General features: G+C 61.3%; 1 protein-coding gene across 1 annotated transcript in view; it reads right to left on the reverse strand.

Annotated features, from left to right (window-relative positions):
* Positions 1–607: 607 nt before the first annotated feature.
* Positions 608–27599, reverse strand: part of NTSR1 (neurotensin receptor 1) — a 43564-nt gene continuing 16572 nt past the window's right edge. The window contains exons 2-4 of the mRNA XM_026502876.4: positions 6104–6305; positions 4347–4437; positions 608–2918 (exon numbers count right to left, since the gene is read on the reverse strand). Of these exons, the coding sequence (XP_026358661.1) occupies positions 2669–2918; positions 4347–4437; positions 6104–6305 (543 nt within the window). The 3' untranslated portion in view covers positions 608–2668. The remainder of the gene's footprint in view (positions 2919–4346; positions 4438–6103; positions 6306–27599) is intronic.

The raw sequence follows: 27599 nt of genomic DNA on the forward strand, positions 1-27599 counted from the left end.
GCAAAGGCATAGCAGGGGAGGTCAGAGAGGACACAAGGGGGGCGGCTGTGTCAGGGGTCAGGTCCCCAGGGCGTCCCCCCATCCGCGGACCCCTGGCGGGAAGCTGACTTGCTTCCTTCAGTTTTCTAGGCTGGCTAGAGAGACCGTGGAGACCAGAGTTCAACACTGGCTGGACCCTGCACGCCCGTCATGAGGCCTCCTGTGTGCCCAGCCCACGGAATGGGCAACGGGCTCAAGGAGGACAGGATGTTGGCCACTCAGCCAGCGTGGACCCAGGTCTCCCTGACTCCAGGCCTCGAGGGGACCCCATGGCGTATGGGGTCTTCTTCTGCACCAGTTCCTTCCTCTTCTGCTGCTTCTTGGCGCTCCAGTGGGGGCAGGACCTGAGCTGGGGGGATCCGGGGCCCCAGTCCCCCAGGCTTTGGGAGATGTGACCAAAGCCCACGTGGTTTTGGTAAAAGGGCCCCAGGGCAGGGCTGTCCGCCGTGTCCATAAACGCCCGCTGAGTAAACGAGTGAGAAAGTGAGCGGGTGCGTGCAGGCCCTCTGGCCCCCGACATACGACTCCAACTGCAGGGGCCACAGTCTCCTTTATTGAGAGACTCAGGGCTTTGTTCTTGCCGACGGCGGGATGTCACGGTGAGGGCTGGGGGCTCGTCTGTGTGAGAGACACAAGGGCTTTCAGCATCACTACTGACCAGCCACACAGGCCGCCGAGACCGGCTTCAGGACCTACGGCGGGACGCGGGCAGCCGCTGACCCTGCGGGGCTATGTGTCTCTAGCTGCACGCAGTGCGCACACGGGAACGTGGGGGCCACAACAGGAAAGTGGGCTTGGGGCCGTAGTGCAGACCCTGTCCCAGCTGCATCTAGGAGGGTGTGGGCTGGTAGGGCGTCGCCATCCGGCGTCGATTCTGCTCCCCCTCCCGGGGAACTGTCTCTTCCGTCCATTCCGGGTTGGGTCCTTCAGGACCGGCGCCATCCGGCCCAGCCGAGAAGGTAGATTGACCACGTGCACTTGTCGGGGGGCAGAGCCAAAGCTCCGAGGCTCTGGGGTGCCCCTGGTGCCAGAGCGCCCAGGGCGGGGGTCTGAGGGCCTCTCAAGAGGTGTCCAGGCCCTGGCTCCAATGCCCACTGCCTGGGCCTCGCCTCAGCCTTTGCCGAACTGATGCCCGCTCGCTGCCTGCCTGGCGGGGCCCTGCTGTCCCGCTCACCCGCCCAGAGCAGGTGCCTGTCCGTGAGCTCTGGGCTGGCCCATCCCCATGTGGGGGCCCCTGGGTCATGGGAGGGTTGCCTGGCCACGGACCGGTGGTGGGCCGGCTGCCCGGGGCTGTCCCTGGTGAACGGAAAGTCCTGTGGCTTGGAGAAGGGTCCTGTGGGGTTCAAGGAAGGCCCAGAGCCAAAGCCGCCGTGGAGACTGGACTCTCCAGCTTGTCATCTTTATGGGAGGGGGTCGAGTCCTGCCACCCCCTGGGTCCAGAGTCAGAGCGGCTCAGAGCCGTCAGCCTGTCTGACGGTCTCCTTTCAGGACGGTGAGAACTTACTTTAAAAAAAGCCTGCCCTTCATTTTCCGGGCCCTTCTGCTGCTCCCAGCCTCCGCTCATCTGGAATCCGTCTTCCCCTGGCTCAGGGGACCTTCTAGGGCCAAGCCAGGACCAGGCCATCCTGTCTGGAGACCGGCTCTTACAGATCAAGGAGGTGCCTGCCTTTCCGGGTGCCCGGGGCTGGTGCCCGGGGCTGCTGCCCGCGGCCGTGACAAACGACGCTGGGCCTCGGCCTGGCCGCTGGCCCGAGGGCTGCCTGTACCCATGGTTCCTTCTCCTCACCTGTGAGCCCCCACAAACAGCATCTCTCTGCGACCTGGCCATCGCCTCTGCGCTTCAGGGAGCCCTCCCTTCCCTTCAGGAAGGTCACCCGCGCAGCAGAAACGAGAGCGAGCACGGGGACGTCCCCGGCCTGGCTTGGGCCGCCGGGCGGGGGTGAGGAGGCAAGACTCCGCTGACCTGGCCTTGCCTCTGCCAAGCCAAGAGGATACCCAGGCCGAGCTCCCAACGGCCGGCGTCCCTGTAGAGGCTGGCCATCTTGGCGAGGAGGAGGGGGAGGCCTGGGTCTGGCTGGTGCCTGACCCACCCAACCCCCAGCTGTCCTTCGGGGTACCTCGAAGCTTCCTGGGGATCGCCCTTGCCGAGGTGGGAGCCTGGGTGCCTGTCATCTCAGACGAGGGTCGAGGCCCTCTCCTCACCCCGAGGACCGCGGCAGCCCTGCCAGCCGGACTCCTCCCAGCGCCCCCGCCTCTCGGGGCGGCCGGCTCCTCACGCCTGCCCAGCCCGGCCTGTGCCTTTCATTTCTGTCCTCTCGAAACACCCGGTGGTGTGGGAACAAAGAAGTCTGCCTTTCACCCACCGCTAATTTCTTCTCATTAAAGGCCTTTCTGGATCTGGGAGAGGAGCGCTCTCTCCCTGGCTTTCAAAGAGGTGCTGAGCGAGGGGTGGGGGGGCTGAGGGAGACGCTGAGAGAAATGGGGGCCTCTGGAGGTGGGCGCCGGGTCCCAGGCCTCTGCTGAGCCCCATTCCTGCTCCGGGGGTGGGGGGCTGCGGAGCGGGGCGGTGGGGACCAAGCGGCAGCCCCCTCCCCTGCCCTCCCGGCCCCCCCAGGCCCCCCGCCCGGCTCTAATACAGGGTCTCCCGAGTGACGTTGCTGGAGAAGGTGTGGTTGCTGGACACGCTGTTGGTCTTCCTGGAGAAGGCTGGCCTCTTCCTCCTGCGCCCCCACAGGGGACAGAGGCAGGCCAGGGTGGACAGAAAGGCCTGGCGGAAATTGGCGGAGACCAGGTTGTAGAGGACGGGGTTGATGGCGGAGCTGACGTAGAAGAGCGTGTTGGTCAGCATGTAGAAATAGTGGTAGAAGTCGTAGAGGAGCCTGGGAGGGGCGAGGGAGGGGCGCTCAGACCCGCGCGGACCCTGCAGCGCCTGGCCTGCGGCCGCGGACGCTCGCGCTCGCTGGCTTGGGACAAAAACTGTAAAAACTACTTGTAAATTTTTTGACATGGGGGTATTTCATAATAAACTCCGCGTTCTCGCTTCTCTGGAGACGTTGGAAGTTCTGCCCACATTCCAGCTGGTACCGGTCAGCGGAGCTAGGTTGTGGCTGCCCTGCCTGGCCCGTCTCCACCTCTCCCTGCGGGACACCTGGCCTGCCCTTCCCTGTGCAGAATCCCAGCGTGCCAGGGCTGCAGGGCGCGACTGGTCCCTGGCCTCCACCGAACAGCCAGGGCAGAAACCCCTTCCTTGCCTCCTGGACATTTGTGTAACCCCCTCAGCTTGCTTGCCTCTACTCACAGGGACCTCACTCTGTCACCAGGCAGCTCACTTTACCAGCAGGCAGCGCTGAGTTTCAGAAGGCCTGTACTTGGGGCTGAGCTCTGCTGCCTGCACCTTGTCCTCCTCCGTCCTAGGTTTGCCCGCCCCGGTGCTTCTCCGTCACTGTGAAGAACCTGGCAGCCCAGGCCCTGAGCTATGCAGAGAAAAGCTCGCACAGTGGGCCCCGGGCTGCCATCTGGGAAGGGCCTCCTGGCCCGGCAGGCCTCGCTGCTGTCTGGGAGCTTGGATCTCAGGGACTCGCTGTCCCCTGAGCGGAGAGGCTCCCTGGGCTTAAACTGTTTGTGCAAACAATGTGGTTACGCTGAGCAGCTCCTTCCTCCTGGGAGTCTGGAATTCGGGCGCTTGCCAGCCAGGGGTGCCTACGTGGCTGGCCCCCAGCAGAAGCCCTGGGCGCTGGGCCTCTGGCCAGCTTCCCGGGAGACAGCATTTCACATGTGGCCTCAGCTCATTCTGGGGCAATTAGCCTGGGAGAGGGTTCTGGAAGCCGTGCCTGGTCTCCCGAACTCCTCCCCAGGCTTTTCCTTTTTGATTTTGCTGTGTGTCCTTGGGCTGGGATAGGGCACAGCCTGGGTGTGGCTCTCCTAGGCCTGGAGGGCACCTAGCGACTCCCCCAGCCTGGGGGTGGTCTAGGGTGCCCAGACAGCTGCCACACTCCCACCTCAACATCCAGCAGGGTCAGCCCTTCCTTGTCGCTCTCTAGAGGTCTCTAAACTTGTCTCGTTCCCACTGTCTTAGGGGCTGCCTTCCTTTTCTGCTGTAACCTGCCCCGTAGCGTTTGTCCCTCCGTGGCCTTCTTCCTTCCTTCCCCAGTCCATTCACAGCCACACCAGGAACACACGGGGACCTCTGACTGGCACCCTTGCCCCGAGCTGCTCTGTTCAGAGCCCCCACGTCCCACACCTATCTGTTTTGGGGAGCTTCTCCCAGCCCGAGCCTCCCCCCTCTGCCCCAGGCTCCTGGTACTCACGGGGTCCACTGCTTATCGGAAACGTAGCAGAACATGAGGCGCCGCACATGATAGGGCAGCCAGCAGACCACGAAGGCGATGACCACAGCCCCTGAGACACAGAGAGACAAGGGTCCTGTTCTGTGAACAGAAGACTTAACCCTAAACGTTGGCCTAAAGACAGACACAGGGACCATGGGACAGAGAGCCCAGAAATAACCCTCATAGATACGGGCACATGATTTCCTACAAGGTGCCAGACCATTGTACTGGACACAGCACTAGGAAAACAGGACGGCCACGTGCAGAAGAAGGAAGCTGGACCCCTACCTCACACCATGTACAGAACTAGCTCAAAGTGAATCAGAATCTAACGTAGGAGCTAAGAGTACAAACTCCTTAGAGGAAAATGACGGGCACCAACTTGACAGCACTGGATCTGGCAGGGACTTCTTGGACACAGGGCCAAAGGCACAGACAATAGAAGGAAAAGTAGACGCCCCGGACCACGTAAAAATGAGCAACTGTGCATCGAAGGACACAGTCAACAGAGCGAGAAGGTAACACACGGAACAGGAGACAGTATGTGCGTCACACATCTGACCAGGGATTAATATCCAGGACACACAGAGAATGAACGTTCAACAGCAAAAATCAAACAACCAAATTACACATTTAAAAATGGGCAAAGGACTCGAACAGACATTTCTCCAAAGAAGATACACAAATGGTCAATCAGCACATGAAAAAGTGCTCAACGTCACTCATCATGTGATAAATGAGAACCCAGCCACAGTAAGACACCATCTCCCACCCTGTGGTATTCCTGTTGGATAGTGCCGCTCTGGACCTCTTTCTTCCAAGAAGCAGTGGCTGCTGAGGGACAGGTGGCCTGGGGCAGAGGTCCAGAGGCCTGTTTGCAGGGGTGAGGGTGACAGCAACGGGAGGGCTGCTGGGAGGCACAAGGTAGGTGGTTGGGGTTGGGGAGGGGCTGGGCCGGGCGGGACTGCCCTCAGCAGTAGGGGCAGGGTGTTCTGAGAAAGAGCCCTCCTCCAGGATGGCGTCTCTGGGCACAAGCCCGGCCCCCGGGCCCACACACGGAGTGCCACAACCCACACGGGCACAGGCTCCACCCCACGCTCTCCTGCGATGGGGGCTGGCTTGTGATCTTTGTAAGGGCTGGTCTTCAGGATTCCTCACGGGAATGTGGGTCACTATGCAGGGGCTGCACTTCATGCCTCTCCAGCTGGCATCTGACTGCCTGGCACATACGGTAACACTCACCTCTGCTGCTCATGGCTGTGAGGAAGCTGCCTGACCCAGAGTCCATGCCCAGGAGACTTGCTGAATCAGTGAATGGATGAATGATAAGATGGATGGATGGATGGATGGATGATGGATGGATGGACGGACGGATGGATGGATGATGGATGGATGGACGGATGGATGGATGGATGAGTGGTTGGATGGAAGGATGGATGGGTGGATGGGTCAATGGGTGGATGGATGGATGGACGGATAGGTGGATGGATGAGTGGATGGCAGGATGGGTTGTTGGGTGGATAGATGGATGGAGATGGATGAAAGGACGGGTGGATGGAAAGATGAGTGGGTAGAGTAAAGAGCACTGATCCCTGGGTGGAGCCAGCCTTCTGAGTCTCTGCTGGGACTGCTCTAATTTCCTGGGTCTCATACTTTGCCCTTTTTGGTGGTGTGAAGCTCACTGCTCTACTGGCCCCTGCCTGCCACCCGCCCCTGAGGGCCCAGAGGTTACGTACGTAAGACCCGGACGCCATGCCGCAGGGCTTGGACCCTGCCAGGCTCGATGGACATGCTGAATGAGCTGTGCTGGTCCCCAACTGTGCACACCTGGCCCTGCTCCGCTGCCTGGCGGACCATGATGGTCAGCTTGTTGGCGATGATGGTGTTCAGGATGGAGATGACCACCATGGGAAACACAAAGGACATGAAGGTATTAATCTGCAGAGAGACAGAGAAGGACAGCTGTCAGGCTGAGGTGAGGGGACATCACCCTGCTGCCGGCCCCACCAGGCTGGGGTCTGGAGTATGGAAAGTGCTTGGTCTTTTGGAGCAGACTGGCAGACACACACTCCACCTGCTGCCTGCTTGCCACCCACCCCTGGCTTAGAAGGGGTTCACAGACTCTCTGCCACCTCAGCAGGCCCTCTGCACAGGGTTCAGCCTACAGACAGTGTGGAGTACAAACTCTGGTGTGTCCTAGCTGCGGGGAAGGGCTGTGCTCTTTGTTCCCAGGTCTGGACATGACGTGTCATGGTTGCAGTCCCTGAGCCCTGGGCTCTCCTCCAGCACAGCCAAGCCCAGCATCCCTCATGCATGCAGACAGTTCGTGTTTGGACAAATATAGAAGACCCTTCCTCCTGCCCCACTCCACTGCCTCTCGGCTCACTGAAAAGAGCTTCTTACAAGCACCTCTAACTTCCACGTCACTTGCATCTGGGGAAACTGAGCCTTAGACAGGCCGAGGGGCCGGACGACACTTGACCTGGCCCTGCCAGGTCACCCGGCAGAGACCAATCCCTGGAGTCCCTTTGCAGGGGTGCCCTGATGGGCGATGGGGATCAGGTCTCTCAGGGGGCCGGTGCTAAAACTGACATCACCTCCCAGGGCAGTGGGGTAACGGCGTCAAGTGGCCTAAAGCCTTGGTTGGCTGTTTGTTCATCCTGAACATTCTGCTGTCTGGCGCCCTTGCTCCCTGGCTGGTGCAGCGTGGCCTCCCCTGCGCGAGGAGGCAGCAGCAGCTCGTCGCTGCCCCTGCTGGGCTTCTCCACGTGTTCGTCCTGAACCTCACTTTGCAAAGGCTTTTGGTTGTACTTGGAGAGGCCGCCTGTGCTGGCTCCGGCCTGGACGCTGTGACTCCCCTGCAAAGTTCCAGGGGTCTGCACCTGGGGTTCCCTGGGCCCCAGGCGGCCCCTCCTGCCAGCCCCTGACCCGGTCTGCCTGCGGCCCGAGCGTCCTCAATCGTACGACAGAGACGGTCTCACCAGGGTAAGGACGAGCGCACCCCCGTCCTGCTCACACAGGCAGAGCACAGCCCCAGCACGGCGAGCCCCAGCAGCCTCCAAGGTTGCGGGCAGGTCTGTTCTGCGGCCGTCTTGGCGGTCGGGCGTCTGTCCAGAACAGGGCAGACTCACATGCCCGCTCCCTTGAGGGCGCCAGCTGAGAGCTCCAGAGGTCCTGTCCCCTCACAGTGCTGCAGGCCCCGCCTGGGAGATCGGGAGACCTTCCTGGAGGTGGTGGCCTGAGGATGGTCTTTGGTTCCATCTGAACAAGGCTCTGCTAAATGGGAGGACGCACAGGCCAGAAAAAGGCCACTGAGGGCCTCGGGAGGGGGCCTTCCCACACCTGCTGGCCCCAGCGCCCATCGCTCACTGCCTGCCTGCACGGGTTTCTGACAGTCGCCCCTGCCAGGCACCCTTCTATCCTGTGTCCACTGAGCGTGGGAGGCAGGTCCCGGATGGGGCCCCTTCCCACCTCCCTTGGTTTCACTGCCGTTCGGAGCCCACCTTCCGCACGGCGGTGAGAGCTGGCACCGGCAGAGAGGCCGCTTGGGGAAGGTTTCTGAGGCTGTTGCTGGGCTGGAGGCTGGGCAGGGCGCAGCAGAACGCTGGGCCAGGGCCCGGGAGACAGACTAACTCCCTGTGAGTCACCTCAGCCCCGCAGAATTGAAACAGAACAAATGTATCCAACACAGATTTTAAATGTCAAAACACTTAAGATCCGTACCTCGCCGAGCACGGGCAGTGAAGATCGCTGCCTCTGAGGGCCGGTGGGGGCTGTAAGCCGTGGGCCACGGCCCAGCTCGGTGGCCTGTGGGGTGTGGTCTGAGGCCCCAGTGGTTGCCCCATTGGAAGAAGTCCAGGCCCTTGTGCTGGAGTCCGGAGTGAGGAGAGGCCTCACCCCGCTGCCCTGATCGCAGGCTTGGGCCAGCACTGGCTGCCAGAGGGCGGACTGTCTTTCCTCCACATCCCCTGCCCGTCCGGCCGGGAGACCGGGACAGAATCTGGATTGTGGGGGCCCCCCGGGGCACACCTGACTCTGAGGGCTTGCCTTCTCTTGCCAAAGCTCACAGCATGGATGGGGGCTCCTTCCTGCACTCTACCCCCCACTTCTGGGAACAGGGGATCAGCCCGCCCTCTCCCAAGGAGCAAACAGGACCACATCTCCTGAGCCTCGTGCACAAGCTCCGGAAATGTGCAGATGCTGCCACAGGAGGCAGGAAAGCTTGGTGCGGGAAGCCAGGGCCTCCCCAGACAGACAGGTGCAGGTGTGGGCGCCGTGCCTGGTTCACGCATTTGTCCCAATAACACATAAGACCTGCGAACAGACAGGCTGATTCTAAAACTCACCTAGAAACAAATAATGTAAGAATAGCCAGGAAAGTCCTGGAAAGGAGGAGCGATGGGTCAGTACCAGATGGGGAGACATGAATTTGCCGCCCACTTACCAACGACCCGACACACACAAGAGACTTTGTGAGAACCGTTTGGCACGACAAATGGATGGACAGAGAGGTGGGTGCACAGAGAGAGGCCAGGAATGGCGCCCAGCGACGCAAAGTCCCTCTAAGCAAGAGGGAGAAGGTGGGTGACCACCTGCAAAGCCAGGGCCTGCGGCCTCTGCCCCCTTCCCAGGACTTCCCTCTGCCTCCTTGAAACTGCCCCCCCCCAGGGGCCCACCCTCCAGCAGGCCTTTTATTCAGGAAAAAGACGTGACCTTTTTATCCTGCTGAGCCCGCAGGGGTGGGGAAGGTGCCTTTGTAACCTTTGGGACGGTTTTCCCACCTGGTGGGGAGACCTGCCCAGAACAAAGCCAGCCCAAGTGGGAGGAGGGTGCATGAGCTCCTGGGTCCCAGCCGTTCGCAGACGCGGTTCCCAGACTTGCAGTTTTTATAGAGCAAAATAAAGGGTTCTTTATTCCTCTTGGGACAATCTGAATTGGTTCCCGAAACTTGTACCCTAACGCACAGAGATCCCACACCAAAAAAATTCGGATGGAGCAAAGATTAAAATCTAGAAATTAAGGCCAGAAAATTACTAGAAGAATCGTGGAAATCCTGCTTTTCATCACACATATTAAGCTTTTGGAATTAGAGAAATAAAGTCGTTCAGCCACTACTATAAAGTTTTGCTGTAAAAAAAAATCAACGCTGGGGAAAAAAAATCAATTTTCTCATCCCTGGGAGAAATTCCTGTCTTACCTCACCTCCAAATATTCCCAAGACCCTGGTCCCCCGCCTCACTGTCCGTTTAGGCCATGCGGCTTCGAGGTGGACCCAGATGGCCCGGCAGGAGGCGGATTCCAGACCCGGAGCCAGCAGAGACCCAGGTCGGGCTTTGTCGGCCCAACGCCTCCGTCCCAGAGCCTGTCCTCCATCTCCCGTGGCCCCGACTGACCGATGGGCGAGCTCTGACCACAGCGGGCAGGCTGCCTGGGGGAGGACAGGTCTTCCGAGCACAAAGCCACGCGTTCGGATGCCTCCCTCCCCCCTCCTTCCCTCCCCCGCCTCTGGGCTCTGCAGCTGAGGCCAGAGCTGGAAACTCCTGGGGCAGGGGGGCCCCCAGGAAGCGAGGGCGCCTGGTTGGGTACGGGTTGGGGGGTGCTGGGGTGTGGACCTTGGCCTCAGACAGCCCTGGCTGTGCACTGGCCTCGAGCTGTGGCTTTGGGTCGTTCCAGAATGGTCCGTCAGGCTCGGCTTTCTCATTCCTGAAAGCAGGACAGTATGGGCGCTCAGCTCAGGGCTGTGACGTGGTTCGAATTCAGTGGTGCCCAGGACACTACTGGGAGAGCCGAGGAAGCAGGCGGGGGGCTTCAGCGTGGGGATTGCGTCAGGATGCTCTGAGCCGCTGGGATGGCCAGTCCTGTCTGAGGACTCGGGGCTGGGCTCCGACTCCAGCATCGGTCATCTCATGAGGGGATGGAGGGGAACCGTGAAGCAATAAAGAGGAGGCACGTTTACGGACAGCGGGTCCGCCTGGAACGGGAGCTGCCCCAGTACCGGGGGATGCACGCGGCAGGCTGGCAAGCAGGTGACTGACACCACTGTGGGTGCAGGGAGCCTCGCCCGGCCCCGGGCCCCCAGTCCGCGAGGGGTTCTCCACTGAGAGCCCTCACCTTCCGCCTTCAAAGGGCCTCCTCCCACTGCTCAGTTCCTCTGAAGAACCATCTTGTTTTGTGCTGTAGCCCTTTTCTCTCTACTTCATCCCATGTGTTTATTTTTTATTTTATTTAATTTATTTTTTAAGATTTTATTTATTAGAGAGAGAGAGAGAGAGAGCTAGCGCGCGCGAGAGAGCGAGTACGAGTAGGAGGGGAGTTAAGCAGAGGGAGAGGGAGAAGCAGGCTCCCTGCCGAACAAGAAGCCCGATGCGGGACTCGATCCCGGGATCCCGTGATCGTGACCTCAGCCAAAGGCAGACGCTTCACCGACTGAGCCCCCCAGCACCCCAATCCCATGTGTTTAAATAAAGAGTTGGGCCCTGGGCTCACCCTGCTTCAAGGCTCAAGAACCCAGCTGTGGTGAGTGGGAAAGCACAAAACACGGCTGGGTTCAGCTTCTTGTTCGAACTCCCCAAGGAGAGACTGCTGGGACCTCCTCGGCTGGCCCAGCCAGGCCCAGGCTCACAGAGGTGGCCGCCTCCAGACTCCAGGTCAGACTCCAGGGGGGACAGAACCTCGTCAGACCCAGCGAGCGTGAAGGAGCCAACGCCCAGCACGCTCTGCCCTCGTCGGCCACTGCTGAGAGCAGGGACGGCGGTGCCAGTCGTTCCAGAGTGTGGTGTGTCACCCTCCCTCAGAGCAGACTCGGTTGTACAGCAAGACCCCGGACACAGCTCCAGGGGCCACCCTTCGGGCTGGCTGGTAAGCCACGGCACACCCGCACCACGAGCCACTCTGCTGGTATCAGGAATGAGCATGACCGGGCGTGCCAGGGCTCTGGATGAGTGAAGAAAGCAAGCGCAGAGCGGCTGGTGCGAAGTAAGGAGACCGTGCCCAGGAGGGAACCCCAACCGAGGCCAGCACGGGCTGACGGCGGGAGGGCTAGGAGGCTGGGAGGCTGCTGTCACGCCCTCCTGAACTGAGCACACAGAACTGGAATACGTGGGACACGTGGTTTGCTTCTATGTATGTGCCCCGTGACAGGGGCCGGGGCCCTTGCTCCTGTGGCCACATGAAAATCACACAGGCCTCCCTGCACCCCCAGGACTGGGAAGGGCCAGAGGCATAAGGGGCCAGATCTCAGGGCTATGTCCTCATTTCAGGAGGGGGCCAAAGATAAGAAAAGAGTCTTTCGAGCTGACACAGCCCAGAATTTCCCATTCCTCATCTAACAAGCTCCTTGACGCTCCAGACGCTGCTGGGATCTGCCACCCAGCAGGGGACATTACTCGGGGATACCCGTCCGGAAAACCAGACAGACCAACGCCCAGCTGCACACTGCTCTGTGGGTCAGCGCTGGCCACCGGCCTGGGCTTCTGGGGAGGAACGGCTGACATTTCTGAACCAACAGGTGGGAGACCAGGGACAGGATGGGGTACGTGACCTGGAGAGGCCATGTGAGTCATATTTAGTGTCTGAAAGGCTGCCGCAGGGAGGAGGACTCCATGGGAAGGGCGCCTGCTTCCGGCTCTCGCTCTCGACCCAACACCATCGGTCCCACCACTGCTCGCTCGAACAAGCAGATGTTGGTGCAATATAAAAAGGACCTTCTGAGCACCTCTAACCCCCCCTTTCTAGCTGAAACTCAGCCTGTGGCTAAGCATGAACGCAGCGCTTGTCATGAGCCGGGCAGCATGCTCAGCGCTCTGCAGGCGCTCCATCGAACACGCACGTGGAATTCATGAGGTGGAAGCTATCGGCACGCTCACTTTATAGACGAAGCAACCCAGACCCACCTATGAGCCCGGACCCAGTCCGACCCACAGCAGGAGCGCCCGCTTCCCACGTCACGGGGCCGGTTTGCAGGCCGGGAGTGGATGAAAGGAACATGCATCCACTGGGTACGGGCAAGAGTCGGACCCGGTGCGGGACCACATCCTCACCAGTGAAGCTCTGCTGGGTGCGTGCCCTGCCCCCAACTGCCCAGAGAGGACACAGTTTTGGGGTGACTGCAAATTTCTGAGAACAACTGAACCTCTGTCCATTTCTCTCTCCTTTCTTCTATCTCCCGTCTGCTCCGCCATGGTCCCCACGCTCCTCTAGGGCTTGGATCTTCTGGGAGACGCTGGACCAGAGTTACTGGGGCCTCAAAGGGAGGGAAGGATCCAGCCCAGGAAGCTGGGGGTTCAGCACCATGGACAGTGACACCAAGTTTGTGGCTGCACTGGGGACCTGGGCTGCAGTGGGTGGACCTGGGCTGGGCTGGGGTGGGGGGCGACCTGGGTGGGGGGTCCCCAAGCCAGCTAGGAGCAGGCACCATTGGGAACACAACACGCCATCTCTAGACCCTTCCTGTCCTGATGAGGGGCAGGTGAGCTCCTGTAACCCCCTGTGGGAGGCGCTCCCCCACCCCGCCCGCTGCTCCTGCGGCCAGCAGCCCTGCTGTCTGAGAACGGACCTGAAGAAACAGAAGCCCCCCGGAGCCACATCCTGTCTGTTCCTGGCCGTGCTGCCACGCTGGCACCAGCTGGGCTGCCGGGAGACCCTCAATCGGATTAGGGAAACAGCCTTCCCAGTATGCCGGTCCCTTCCTGTGGACAGGGGAGGCTCCAGAATGAGCAGGAGGGCCCTCCCCCGGGCAGCACCCAGGAGGGGCACCGGGGGCCTGGCTCATTAGCCTCCACAGCAGCTGGGGTGGCGAGCTGCCTCTCGGTCATGCCGCCGCCTCTCGAAACCACACGGAGGCCATCTGTGCGGTGCAGCAAGCCGTCAGGGGTGCGGGCTGAAGGTCTGTTCGCCATGTTTTCAAATATCTGCTGGCTGAAAAGCCCATGAGAATGTTCAGATCATCTGCTAAGTAGCAACACACGGGTTTTAAAAATCCCTGACGAGGACAGGCGGCAGAACAGTGAGCGGTGCGTGGCTGTCTGACCCTGGGGCGCGGCCCCCGCTTTTGTGCCCGACAGAAAGGCAGGAAGGTGCCTCCGTGGTCCCCTAACACACGGAGACCACAGTCCACGTGGGGTGTGCCCAGCTCTTGTCTCCACCCGCACCTCACGCCGTGACAGCGACTGTTTCCTCGCTGTGATGACGTCTGTCCCGCACGGTGGCTCCCATTTTTTAGAACTCAAATAGGAGCTGAATTTGATCAGGTCTGCTAAGCATTTGCATTTTCCTGATGTGCAGGGAATTAACGTGACTCTGAGGGGTGACACGTGGTGCCAACTCAGCACAGAACGTTCTAGAGATTTTGCAGGTGCCTTTGATAGAGTTCAAGACATCAAAGCTCTGCTCCACGCCAGGAAAACATGGGGACCTGGTCTTGATCAAGACCCCGGGTGGGGTGGGGGGCCACACCCGGACGCCGGGGGGTGGGGTTCCAGGGAGTTCAGAGATCCCTCGGCCGTGCCTGACACTGGGGCTCGGTGAGACGGGGAGCTCATGTGCTGTAGGGTGGAGAGTCCAAGCCCAAGCAGGAGCAGGCATTGAGGGCACTTGAGCAGCGTGGTCAGGAGAGTGGTGGGGAGCCAGGGCTCGGCTGGGGACCGTCCTCCTCCTCCGCCCTGTTCTCCATGCTCCCGGCATCGCCAGCAGGTGAACCCGAGACCTTCAGTGTTTTCTTGCCACGTCATTGTGTGGGCAGTTCAGCAAATATCCTGTCCTTCCCAATTTCAAATTACCGTCCCCTGGCAGAGTTGGTCACTGGGCTCCCGTGGACATCTGGCTCTGTACCCAGAGTCTCTGCTCCTTTCAATAGAATTAGTGCTCCGTCCCTGCTTTAGGTGAATCTGATTATGGTGGACCTGGAGTGCGGTGGCCGGTGTGAGGGAGGAGGGCGGGGAGTGGCCGCCCGCACCCCCAAGCCTACCTAGGGCTGCACGTGGCTCTGCTTTCTCCCCAAGCTGGCCAGCTCCAGGCCTGCGGGGACCCCGTGCTCTGGCTTCACACCCAGCAGCGATACTCCAGCCAGGCTTCCTCTGGGGCCTCCACCCGGGATGGCTGTGACCTCAGGAACAGTGCCGGGGTCCCCTGCCACGGCTCCCACCCAGCCCCACTCAACGAGAGGCCTGGCTGTAGTTCTCAGCTAAGTAAGCAGGAACGCTGACTGCCCAGTTTCCCCAAAGCAGACTCCCGGATGACCATTCTTCCTTCCATCCCCAAGAGAACATGGCCATGTGACCAATGGGGCCCCACTCTGCTTCCCCCTTTCAGCCACGGACTCTGAAACAGTAAACAGGCCTGGCGGACCTGAGACATGCCGTCCTCTGTGCAAGAGATGGCCACTGTGGCGAGAAGGGTCCAGCTTTCCGTTTCTAGATGCAGAAGAGCAAGGCAGCCAGGATTTGGGCCGTGCCAAACGGCCTGAGCACGTCCATTCTCGGGCTGGGCCTGCTTCTTGTCTGTAAAGAAGGGGGTGGGCTGGTCCATCTTGAAGACCTGGTCCTCAGGAACGGGCACGGCTTGAGGACCAGGACAAACACGGCCTGTGGCACAAGGGTGGTTTGCCGGCAGGACCCCACTGCCCTGGGGCTGGATGCCTGGTGCGGTTGGAGCTCCAAGCCCATGAGCCAGAGGGGCTGATTGACTCCGGGAAGCCTCGCGGTCCCGAGAGCCCAGACAAGCGGCGGGAGGCATTGCCGAGATCTCCCCGGCATCCCACTCGGGCACCAGCAGCCCTCGTCTCTCTTGCAGGAGCGCAGTGGCAGCTGAGGCGGTGCGAGGGGACCAGGCTGTGCCTGGGCCTCCCTGTGACTCAGGCTGTCAGCTGGACACAGGCCCGGGACAGCGGTTTCTCCCCGGTTTGGGGCTCACAGGCTGAAGCAGCGACACGTCCCGCCCCGGCGTCTCCCCTCGGGTGTCTCAGTACGTCGGGCTGTACCGTCCCTCGTGTCCCCCATGTCCTCCATCCTCTGATTGCACCAGGTGCCCAGGCCCACTTTGTCTGACCTTCGCGGGCATTGACAGAGCGTCTGCTGTGTGCAGGGCAGTCTGCACAGACTGAGGTGAGCGTGGAGGACAGGCGAACACACACGACTCAGTGGTGAGCGTGAGGCAGTCTGGTGGGGACAAGGGGCCATTTTCTGGAGGAGGAATCTTTATGCAGAGTCCTGAGAGATGAGGGGCACGAATGGGTGGGAGAAAGGAGAGGGGCCTCAGGAGCCTGTGGGGGTTGGGCGGGGGTCACATCGCAGAAGTCCATCGCAGAAGCAAGGGGAGGGGGTGAAGAAGGTGGGTAGAGCCTGGGGGCAAGCAGGGGCCTGGGCCCGGGGAGCTGCCATGGTGGCCTGCGTTGGGGTGGTGCCCATGGGGATGGATGCAGCAGACGGTTGGGGGAAACTGGGGGGCTGAGGCCGGACCCAGGGTTGGGTGGATGCGGGGGCGGTGGCAGGCAGGAGGCAATCAGCGTGAGGCCAGGAGGGGACCCAGTGAGACTCTCGGCCTCGGAGGCGCATCTCCTGCCTTACTGACCCCCCACGCGGCGTCTGTGCTCTAACGCCCTCCCAGGTTAGAGGCCCCCCCACGGCCTCCTCCAACAAGATGAGTCTCTTTCTTGTGCAAACGTGTCAGCAGAGAGGCTTCCCCTGGCATCTGACGAGCGGGTCTTCCCGGAGCCTTTCCTCCGAGCCGCCTGCCGCCGTCAGTGTGCATCCCCGCAGCGACTCCCAGACGAGGCGTTCGCGAAGTAGGATTTGTTCTGCTTTGGTGGAGTCGGAGAAAACCGCAGCGCGGGGTCTCGGAGCTCTTCCCCCAGCCAAGCCTGGACGAGCGGCAGGATGCGGGCAGAGGTGGGCAAAGGGCGCGAGCTCACTGCCTCCATCGGCCACTGCGATGCGCCGGACGCCGGCCAGGCTGCGGCCGCGATGGACCCAGTCCTCGCTCCCGCTGTTGCTGACACACACCTCCCACTATTGACCCAGGCGCAAACCGCGACTTCTGGGAGGTCTGTTCCAGGCGTGCAGCCGTCTGGGGGCATTTACCCAGGCTCCTTCGGGGCGATCTTCTACTGCCCTGCAGATCCCGGCCCCTACACGGTGAGATGAGTTTTCTCTGACGGCTCTGAAACGGCCTTGGCCTCCCGGTGCACCTGCTCCCTGTGCCGGCTGGGCCGGTGGGCAGATCGCATTCAAAGGTGCTGATGTGGTCACTGTGGAGTGGTCAGCACTGGATGTCTCAGCTCCTCGTGGCCAGTCTGTTGTTATCCACGAACTCAGCCACAGGGAGACACAGTCTCACCAACACAAGCTACAGGGAAAAACCCACAGCTCTACGGGGACTGAGTGGAGACAGAGCATTCCTACAACTGGAAAAACAACTCGGAGGCTACCCTCTGGGCTGCGAGACATCTGGTCAACGTGGCTGCTTCTGGACAAGCCCCACGGCTGGTTCTGGCCCTCTGTGCCTGCTCTGGCCCCAGACCAGCTGCCACCTGCCCCCACATGCCCCACGGTGGCATGTTTGCCCCCCTGCGTCTTTGCCATCCTCAGGACCTCCTGGGGTCCTGAGAGCTGGCCTTCCTAATTGTCATGGGCAGCCCTGGCCTTGTGGTGTCCACTTGGGGCCAGGCACTCCCCTAGACATCCCAGGCCATGAGGCAACTGTCACGGGTCCCTCCACTAACAAGACTGTGCCATGAACTCGCCAGCTGGTGGCCCGTGGATGAGGGCCCTCCAAGACGGCTGACGGTTTCCAGCACCCTGGACACACACCTTTTGCAATGTGGTCGGCCACCCCTCCCACAAAGACACGGAGTCTGTGGCCCACCCCCCACTGGCCTGGCTCTGACCTGGGGCATGCAGCGGAAGTGCTGTCTTCTGAGCCAGGCCTCACGTTTCCCACTCTCATTCCCTCAGAACGTGGCTACCACAACGTGAGGAAACCCGGATTTGTCTCCTGGACAGCGAGGCCTGGGCAAGAGGAGCCCACCCTGCAGACCGGTGAGTGAGGCTGTCTCGGACTCATCCAGGCCCGTGGAGCCCCCAGACGACAGCAGCCACGGGAGGGAGCCAGCTGCACGGGCATCCGCAGCAGCGCAGGCAGCGTCGTTGCTGGAGCCCGCAGGCGTGGGGCTGTTTCCTCACGCAGCGGAGCTGGCTGATACGCTGCCTCACAGACGGAGTCCTGCGCTTTCCGATTTACCAGCCCCACCGCTGCATTTTCTCTTTGGAGAGAAACACCCCTTGTGTCAGTAAAATTCACGCCCCAGGCGCTGACAGGAGGCCCGAGGAGGCAGTGGGAGCATTGTGTGTGGCTCACTGGGCTGTCCTACCCCAGGATCTGGGGCTGGTTTTGTAAAGACGACTCACGGCACCTGCAGTGCGTCCCCCCGGCGGTGCCACAGAGCCAGCCAGGTGAGGGGCACGAAGGAGGCAGGAGACGGTTTTCTTTCGTTTTTGTTCCCGTGGAGAGAGGCTGGCCCACGGCTCTGACGTCGCAAAGCAGCAGCACATCACTAACCCTTGAGGGAGGACAGCCAGCTCCGTGCTGCCGGGTCGGACTCAAGTGCAAAGTCAAACACGCGTGAGCCCCGGGCAGCCAAGCCCGGCCGGGGGGATGGATGGGGTTTGCGGATGTCTAAGGGGGATCTTCCCTCCATCCCTACAATCAGCAAATGTTCATGCTGCACTCGGCTCCTTGTCATGGATATCTGAGTGTTTCTGTGTGTGTACACACGTGTGCATGCACGTGCTGGGACTACGTGTGTGTGCGTGTCTCTGTGTGCCCGTGTGTGAGCGTGTGTGAGCATGTGTCTCCGTGCCCGTGTGTGAGCGTGTGTCTCCGTGCCCGTGTGTGAGCATGTGTGCCCGTGTGTGAGCATGTGTGAGCGTGTGTCTCCGTGCCCGTGTGTGAGCATGTGTCTCCGTGCCCGTGTGTGAGCGTGTGTGAGCGTGTGTCTCCGTGCCCGTGTGTGAGCGTGTGTGAGCGTGTGTCTCCGTGCCCGTGTGTGAGCATGTGTCTCCGTGCCCGTGTGTGAGCGTGTGTGAGCGTGTGTCTCCGTGCCCGTGTGTGAGCGTGTGTGAGCGTGTGTCTCCGTGCCCGTGTGTGAGCATGTGTCTCCATGCCCGTGTGTGAGCGTGTGTGAGCTTGTGTCTCCGTGCCCGTGTGTGAGCGTGTGTGAGCGTGTGTCTCCGTGCCCGTGTGTGAGCATGTGTGCCCGTGTGTGAGCGTGTGTGAGCGTGTGTCTCCATGCCCATGTGTGAGCATGTGTCTCCGTGCCCGTGTGTGAGCGTGTGTGAGCGTGTGTCTCCGTGCCCGTGTGTGAGCATGTGTGCCCGTGTGTGAGCGTGTGTCTCCGTGCCCGTGTGTGAGCATGTGTCTCCGTGCCCGTGTGTGAGCGTGTGTGAGCGTGTGTCTCCGTGCTCATGTTTGAGCGTGTGTGAGCGTGTGTCTCTGTGCCCGTGTGTGAGCATGTGTGCCCGTGTGTGAGCGTGTGTGAGCGTGTGTCTCCGTGCCCATGTGTGAGCATGTGTCTCCGTGCCCGTGTGTGAGCGTGTGTGAGCGTGTGTCTCCGTGCCCATGTGTGAGCATGTGTCTCCGTGCCCGTGTGTGAGCGTGTGTGAGCGTGTGTCTCCGTGCCCGTGTGTGAGCATGTGTGAGCGTGTGTCTCCGTGCCCGTGTGTGAGCGTGTGTGAGCTTGTGTCTCCGTGCCCGTGTGTGAGCATGTGTGCCCGTGTGTGAGCGTGTGTGAGCGTGTGTCTCCATGCCCGTGTGTGAGCGTGTGTCTCCGTGCCCGTGTGTGAGCATGTGTGCCCGTGTGTGAGCGTGTGTGAGCGTGTGTGAGCGTGTGTCTCCGTGCCCGTGTGTGAGCGTGTGTCTCCGTGCCCGTGTGTGAGCGTGTGTCTCCGTGCCCGTGTGTGAGCGTGTGTGAACTTAGCTGCCATACGTGTTCCTGTTTTGCTTCGGCTCATGCAGAACCAGGGAAGTCACTTGAACATGGAAATGTCTCCCGATGGTGAGGGGCCTGGGGGCCTCGGCCTCCCACCTTTGCCCTGTTGCCCTGCGGGTTCTGAGCAGAGCCCCTGCCTCCTGGACCGGCTGCCGCCAAAGGCACGTGTTTCAGAACAAACTTTCCCCTAGTGAATACTGGGCCTTCGTAATCATGCTGGTTTCTGCTGAGGGATGAAAACCTGCAGATGGAGGGGGTAAGGGCAAGGCTCTGAAGATCAGGCTCTGCGGTTAGGAGAGCGGTCGAACACGGGGTCCAAATCTGGTGTGCAGACCAGACCCCCTTGAAGAAAACTGACCCCGAAACAGGAATTGGCTGGAGCCCCAGTTCTCAGGCAACCCCTCCCCGATTCGTGCTCCTGGCTGGGGGCCACCCGGCTCCTCTCACAGCCTCACAGGCCCCTGCCTGGCGTTCTGCCCCCTGTCCATCCCGTGCATTTCCTCTTTCACCCTCTGACACCAGCCCTAGGCGTGCACTCGCCTCACGTGACCCAGAGGGGAGCTATCCTGTGTCCCCCAGGTTCATAGCTGCAATCTAGCTCCCGAGGACATACTGTAAGGAGGTGAGGTCTTCAGGGGTGATTAGGTCACAAGGGTGAAGCCTGCACGATGGGATGGGCGCCCTTATAACAGAGACCCCAGAGAGCTCCCGCGCCCCTTCCACCACGTGAAGACATGGCAAGAAGTTGCCATCACGATCAGGGAGTTGGGGTCTCACCAGACACCAGGTCCACCAGTGTCCTCGTCTTGGACCTCAGCCTCCAGAATGGGGAGGTACATATGTCCCTTGTCAAGAAGCCCCTGGTCTCTGTTGGAGTGGACGGACAGAGCGGACGGACGGAGTGGCTAGAGTGGACAGACGGAGTGGATGGATGGGTGGCCAGAGCAGATGGACGGAGTGGACGGACGGAGCAGATGGACAGAGCAGCTAGAGCAGAAGGAGACAGCTCCAAGTGGCTGTGCGCCTGCCAACGGAGCTGTCTCAGTGCCTGCCTGCCGAGGAAGCACGGGGCATGGGGGGCCACTGTCCTCCGTGCAGGATGGAGGCCGCCCATGGAGGCCACTCGGCCTCGTGGGGAGGCTGTTCCCTGAGCCGGCATCTCATCCTGGGGCCACTCCCCCTGCATCATCCCTCCACCCGTGAAGGGAGTCTTATCTCCTTTCTAATAAGGTGTTTGTCACAAAGACATAATTGGTGCATTTGTTACACTTGGAGGGCTTCAAGTGACATTGGGGTCTTTGTTGCCAAGTGGGGGTCTAGCTGAACCACGACCGGCCTCCGTGGGAAGCAAAGAGGCATCGGCTCTGTCCCCCGCCTGGCGCTGCCCCGTGTGGCCACCTCCTGCACCTGCGGCCGTGATGGTGATCTGCGTAACTGACCAGGGCTGGCCGGGGTGCAGGACTGTTTAAGCTCCGGGTGTGGACAGGACCACGTGGGTACAGGCTGACCTCTCTGGCACGGACGGAGCTGGGCTCATCCTTTCCCCGGGCAGGTAGGAGTGGGGCAGGCTGGAGTGAGAACTCCTGATTCTTCTGGTCGGCACGTGGCTGTTACGACGGACATGCGTGTGTTGCTGCCCGCACCCGGAGTTCACTGCGTGAGGACAGAGCCCGGCCCCCGCGAGCCCCTGAAGGGCTTCCCGTGTGAATGAGCAAGGAGATGAGGGGCCGTCCGCTCGGGCCCCTGTGACGAAGGGCGCGGCCCGAGTGGCTTACGAACAACATAGATCTATTTCTCACAGCTCTGGATGCTGGGGTCTGAGATGAGGGCTCTGGTTATAGATGGCCCCCTGCTTGGGTCCTCCCAGGGCTGGAAGGGGACGAGGGGACTCTCTGGCCTCTTCGTATGGGGGCACTAACCCCATCACAGGGGCTCCACCCCCGTGGCCTGATCACCTCCCAGAGGCCCCACCTCCTGATACCATCCCCCCAGGGTGGGGGTTAGAGTTTCAACACAGGATTTCGAGGATGGGGGAGAGAGAAGCGCAGCCCCCAGGTCACCCCCAAAACAGGACGTGTGCACGGGACATTCAAAACAACCCATGAAAGAGTCGTGCCAGGAACTGAAGCCCTCCTGTAAGAACAAAGGGGCAGGAAGCCCCTTCGCGAAACACGGTAAGCATGTCAGGGGCCCCCGGAAGCCTGTGCTTGGGCCACGCCTTCTGGAAACAGCGCTGGCCTTCTCTGCACCCCCCATGAAGCTCGCACCGGAGCGTGAGTGACCAGGGCCAGAGGTGACAGAGGTTTCATGGGGGTGGGAGGCCCACAGGGCGTGCGCCAGGGACGGCACCCTCCTCTCTTGCCCCATCACCCCCCCAGTCTCATTAATGAACCAGAGTTACGCCAAGGAGCTAAGCCCCGAGGACAGGGTGCTGGGGGGCACCAGGGATAAGCACAGACGTGACTCAGACAGACCTGATTCACAGCCCCTCACGGCTGTGTGTCTGCCCAATGGCGTCCCCACCCGGGACGTCTCCCGATCCGTAAGTGGGGACAGTCCCAGGAGCCAGAAGGAGGCCATGAGGGTCAGAGTTGGCTCTTAAAGCTGACATCAGTGGTGTGAGCCACGCCGGGTGGGGGGTCGCAGGGCTTTGCTGAGGTAATATGTCCGTGACACGTTTGCCACCATCACGTCTGCTCAGCCCGCTCAGAGCTCCCCTCGCCACTGAGGCCCCAAGTCAAGAGAGGCTGTCTGAGGGCGGTGGCCCCCCACCCCGGAGCTGCCCACCTGCGTCCTCGGTGGCCCCCGTGGCCTGCCTTCCCAGAGCTTCTCTTCCCAGCCTGGGGTGCTGGAACGGAACGAGGGACCGAGGACCACGGGGGGGGGGGGGGTCCTCCGGCAGGGTGTCTGCTCGCGGTCGCAGAGAGGGGCGTGGGCGCGCGTCAGCCAACGGCCTCCCCGGAACCAGCTGCTTCCCTCCCCCTAATTAGCGTTAACGACGTCCCCCCAGAGCTGTGACTCTGAAAGGGCCTCTGGCCGCCTTCCTGAGGACTGAGGAGGCTGCTTCTGTTATGACTGGTGATCAGACTCATTTTCTCTGACAGATCTTCTCCCCGAAAGATATTCACGCGCTGTTTGTGACATTTAAATTACTCGGAATTTGCAAGTCCAATGCCGGCATGAATATTCATGGCTGTGTTACCCTCGCGGGTTCTCTTCTCCGAGGCTCCCAGGACACAGTCCGCCTCGGGTGCCACGCCTCTCCGCAGTGATGTGACAGGTCCTCCTGACCCTGTGGTGGCTTCTTATCAGAGAATGTTCTGGAACCTGAACGCCACCAAGGTCCTTTCCACGTGGCTGTCAACGCAGTCCCCAGGGCCGCCCCATGGTTATCCCTACAGGCTGGGAGACGGAGTTCAGGAAGGGCAGGAGGGGGGAATGCAGGAGCAGAGCCGGGGTGGACAGGAGTGGACTGCTCAGGCCTCTGTTTGACCTGCTTTTCTTCAACCACAGGAGGCTGTGAAGGGCTTCGGCACAGACCCGGGGCTCCCCTGACCTCGGCCGTGGCTGGGCCCCTGGGAGCAGGACAAGCTATGGGCTCCCCCAAAACACTCTAGGCCCTTCTCGTCCATCACCCGACGTGGAGCAGACAGCCTCGGGGAGGCTCTCCCCAGTGGCCATGGGCGCTGACCCAGGGCCATGGTGCCCCACCTGTGAGCCTGGGGCCACACCCCCGGCCACGTCTGACCTTCTGTGGTGGCTGCATGACTCAGCCAGCCTGAGGCTGATCAGCACGATGGTGGGCCCCGTCCCTTCCTGCCCACGGGGCCTCTGGGCAGAACAGCTTGGCAGTTCCTCAACAGTATAATAAACAAAAAGAACTACCATGTGGCCCAGCACTGCCAATCTGGGTATGTCCCCCAAGGAACTGAAAGCAGGGGCTCAGAGAGATGTTTGCACGCCCACGTTCACAGCAGCGCCATTCACAACAGCCCAAGGGTCCGTCCGCAGACGGATGCGTGAGCAAAGTGCAGCATCCACATGGCGGGGTGGGATTCAGCCTGAAAAAGGAAGGAGTTCTGACTCCTGCTCCCACACGGTGACGCTGTGCTGAAGGAAGGGGGCCAGTCACAGCAGCACGAACACTCGCTTCTCCTTACAGGGGTTCCTGGAGGAGCCAAATTCAAAGAGACAGAGACAGTGGCCGCCAGGCACCGGGGGAGGCAGGCGGGAGTGCCTGCTCCATGGGGACAGAGTCAGTTCTGCAACACGAAGGGAGTCCTGGAGACGGATGACGGCAGTGGCCACCAACCGTGTGAACGTGCTTAGTAGCCCTGAACTGCGCTCTTAAGGACGGTTAAGAGGGTAACTTTCATGTGCATTTTATCACATTAAAAAATTGGAAGAAAACTCCAAAATATATGAAGATCTCTTAAAACCCAACAAGAAAGCAAATATCTCAAAAAGTGGGTGAAGGATGTGAACAGACACCTCGTCAAAGAAGATAAACAGATGACAGAATTAACAGGCTTCACGTCGTACGTCGTTAGGGGACCCCTCATTAAAACGACAGCGAGACCCGGCGCCCGGCGGCTCCGGCGGGGAAGCGTCTGCCTTCCGCTCGGGTCATGGCCTCGGGGTCCTGGGATCGAGCCCCACGTCGGGCTCCCTGCTCAGCCGGGAGTCCGCTTCTCCCTCTGTCTCTCCTGCTCCCCCTGCCTTATGCTCTCTCTCTAATAAATAAACAAAATATTAAAAAACCCCAACAATGAGATATAATCTGTGTGGCTGAAATAAGAACCGATGACACCAGACGCAGGCCGGGACGCGGGCAGCAGGTGCTCTCACGCGTCACTGGCGGGAGCGCCACACGGCACGGCCTCTCCGGAAGGCAGTGTGGTGGTTTCTCACAAAACGAAACGTACGGCCACCACACGATCCAGCAACCCGTCTCCTATTCACCCAGATGCGCAGACGACATCCGTCCACACAAAAACCTGCCCACGGGTGTTTACGGCAGCTGATTCCAGAATCGCCAAAACCCAGAAGCAACCAAGATGCCCGTCAGCAGGTGAGGGTAAACTGTGGACCCCCCAGACTGCGGAGCACTATTCAGGGCTAGCGAGAAATGAGCTGCCCACTCATGAAAACCCAGGAGGGATGAGCGAGTGAGAGAAACCCTCTGCACAGGCCACACGCGGCTTGATGCCAACTCCGTGACATCCTGGCACGACTCTGGAAATGGTGAAAACACGACTGGCTTCTGGGTGCAACTCCACCGCACTCTTCAGATGTTTGGAAACAGCTACTGGGGTGCCTTAGCTCCTCGTTCCCACTGCTGTCCTAACCCCCCCAGGGTTACCCTCCTCAGGACACACCCAGTTGCATTTAAAACGGGCACATTAGAGGATTAAGAGCTAAGCCAGGAGCTGCCAGTTGCCCCTGGTGAACAGGTGTGCCCGCCCAGCCCTGACCAGACAGACACCGGGAGCCGCTGTCCTCGGTGGGCACAGGGCTCCTCTCCCCAGCCCCTCGACCTGGGCTCAGTCTCTCCCTGGTGATGCAGAACAGCCCTACCCACCACGTCCGCCTGCCTGGGGCGGGCAGGGGTCCTTCCTCCACCCCAGGGCGCAGCCCCAGGCCAGACGGTGCAGGATCAGCTGTGTCTGGGCTAATGGTTCCTGAGGCCCCTGAGGGGACCAGAGGCCTCTGACCGAGTTGCGGGAGAGGCTGCCTACCCCGCTCCTTGCAGGTGCTGCCCTCACCTCTGCTGGCCAGCCACCGGAGAGCTCTCACCCTTCATCCCTGAGGCCTCACCTTCACCCTGCCTGCCGCTGCCCACACTGACCCACCCCAAGCTGAGCACCGGGACCTCCCCCAAAGACGCCCATTGCTGGGGGAGCGGAACCTGCCCCCCGAGGCCCTAGGACGGGGACAGTCCTGTGGTGTGGGCCTCAGCAGCCGCCGGGGGTGGGGGCAGTGGGGCTGGGCAGGCGGTGCCCCCACACCTGCACGCAGCATCACCAGGAGCCCTCCTCCCGGGCCCAAGGGTGGGGGCCTGATGTTGGGGACAGTCCTTGGGGGGGGGGTCTCAGCCTGTGTCACCATGCCTCACAGCCTGCCAGGGAAATGGTCCCAAACCAACTAGGACCTAAACCCTAAATGTCTGCTCAATAAGTTTGGGAGTACCAGGGCCCCCCACCTGGCACTCAGGGGGCCCCCTGCCCAGTGTGTCTGAGATGCACATCTGGGAGCCCTCAGTCCCAGGCCCAGGGGGGCTGGTCACCCTCCTCCAGGCCACTGGGGCTGAGCTCCCGCTGTCGCCCTTGCCCCGTGCATGGCCCTCGGGCTGAGCTCAGGTCCCACACGGGGCTCACGGACGTCCCAGCGCTCGTCAGCTTGGTGCAGGTGGCCGAGGCAGTGGTGCCCTCAGGCCGAGCTCTCGGGCCCCTTCAGCTGTCCCTGTGGCTTCTTCCCCACAGCCTCCCAGCCTCACACCAAGGCCCGGGCCCCAGTGGGTGCGTGAGCACTGCCCCTCCCCCCATAGGGGAGGAAGCTGAGGGCTTGGCTGCCGGGCTGAGGCCTAGGGTGGACGCTCGAGGCTCTTGGGCCCTCAACGACACTTGTCCTCGGATCCACGGGACCAGGGCAGGGAGGCTGGACATTCGAGGCCCACAGGCTGGGACGCCAGGGTGTCCAGGACCGCTCGCGTGGTGAGCGGTGCTCTCCTTCCCTCAGGCGTCACCACATATCCCTTCCCTGACTCACCTGCCCTCCCCCTCCCCCTGGATGCATGGCCACCCCGTCTCCCGGCTGGTCACCCTAGCTCTGCCCGGGCTGCTGAGCGCTGCTCCCCGTGGCTGGACTTGGGCAGGGCCTGATCCCTGGGCTGTGCCTGGGTGGGCACCCGGACAGAGGGGTCCCTGGGGACGCGGAGGCCTCCCCGCTGCGGAGGGCTCACGCCAGCCCTCCTGCAGGCCGTGCCGCGTCTGACCTGAGTCGCCCCCGGCCCCGGGCTCACACACAGAGCCGATCTGAGGAGCAACGTTATCTGCAGCAGGGCTCTCATCCGGCCCAGTGTGGAAATGCGGCCAAGCACTGGTGGGCAGTTAAAGCCACAAACGGCTTCAATTCTTACTGAGATGCAAACAGCTCTGCAGAGGGGATGTTGAGAAATGAGCCCTCTGCCATTTTTAGAAACCAGACAGCAAAAACTTGTGAGCGGACTGTTGGAAACGGAAGCTCCGCTCACCCGCGGGTGGGTTGTCCGAGGGGCCGTCCCCCAGGTGAACTTTGGCAACTTGCTGACCCCACTCGGCAGTCAGAGCTGCCTTGTCTGGCTCTGCCCTTATGACTCACTGAGGGAGCAGAGCACAGGGATGGGTGCACAGGAGCCGCGAGGTTGACGGATGGAGGGCTTCATGGACGAGGCGACTCTGGGCCCAGCTGAGCAAGTGGGGGAACATGGGCATCTAGAGGGAGGTGAGAGCACAAATGTTAAGGAGCCCGAACCTCCTTTCCACTGGATTAAAGTGTGGGCACTGGGAGAATACAGGGCGCGGTGATCCACCCACTTTCCCAGACTTGAAAGCCGCTTACCCCTTCCTCCAGGAAGTTCTCCCTGCTGCTCCACCTCACACCACTCATAAGTCAATGTTGCTCTTCCTTGTCCTTGTAGGGAGCCCTGGGAGGGGTGCAAAGAGCCGGACTGGTCCCGTGTGGGCTCTTTATGTGCTGGGGGCTTTGGGCAACCCCAGGGCTGTGCGGGGACCACTGGATGCTGCCCAGTGAGCAACACAGGGGGTTGGGTGCTGGGTTGCCCTGCACTGGCCACAGAACCAGGGGCCCAGGACACAAACGTGGCTGTCTGTCCCCTGGCCCACACTGCTGGCCTTGCCCAGGAGCCAGACCCAGCTGGTCCGGGCAACATCTCTCCTTGGACCCTGAGGAAGGATCCAGGCCTCTTTAGAATTAACTTGGGGTGGCTTCTTGGGCACCCATGCCTGCCTGCCCTGGGGTGGTGCCTCTCAGCTCCACCGTGGCCCTCGGGAAGCTCCTGCAGACCGAGGCCCGGGGCTGTGGATTCCCGGGCCTGGGGCCGTTTGCTATGAAGACTTGCAGGGTCCACTACTTCTAGCCCAAGCCTCTCCCTCCAGCCTCCCTGGATACGTGTCCTTGTAGAAATGCACGTGCAGCTGCCCCATCTGTGCTGCTTGCAACAGTCTCTCCAGCGCCAGCCCGGGGCTCAGAGC

The sequence above is a fragment of the Ursus arctos genome, unplaced genomic scaffold (assembly GCF_023065955.2).
Source record: "Ursus arctos isolate Adak ecotype North America unplaced genomic scaffold, UrsArc2.0 scaffold_16, whole genome shotgun sequence".
NCBI lineage: Eukaryota > Metazoa > Chordata > Mammalia > Carnivora > Ursidae > Ursus > Ursus arctos.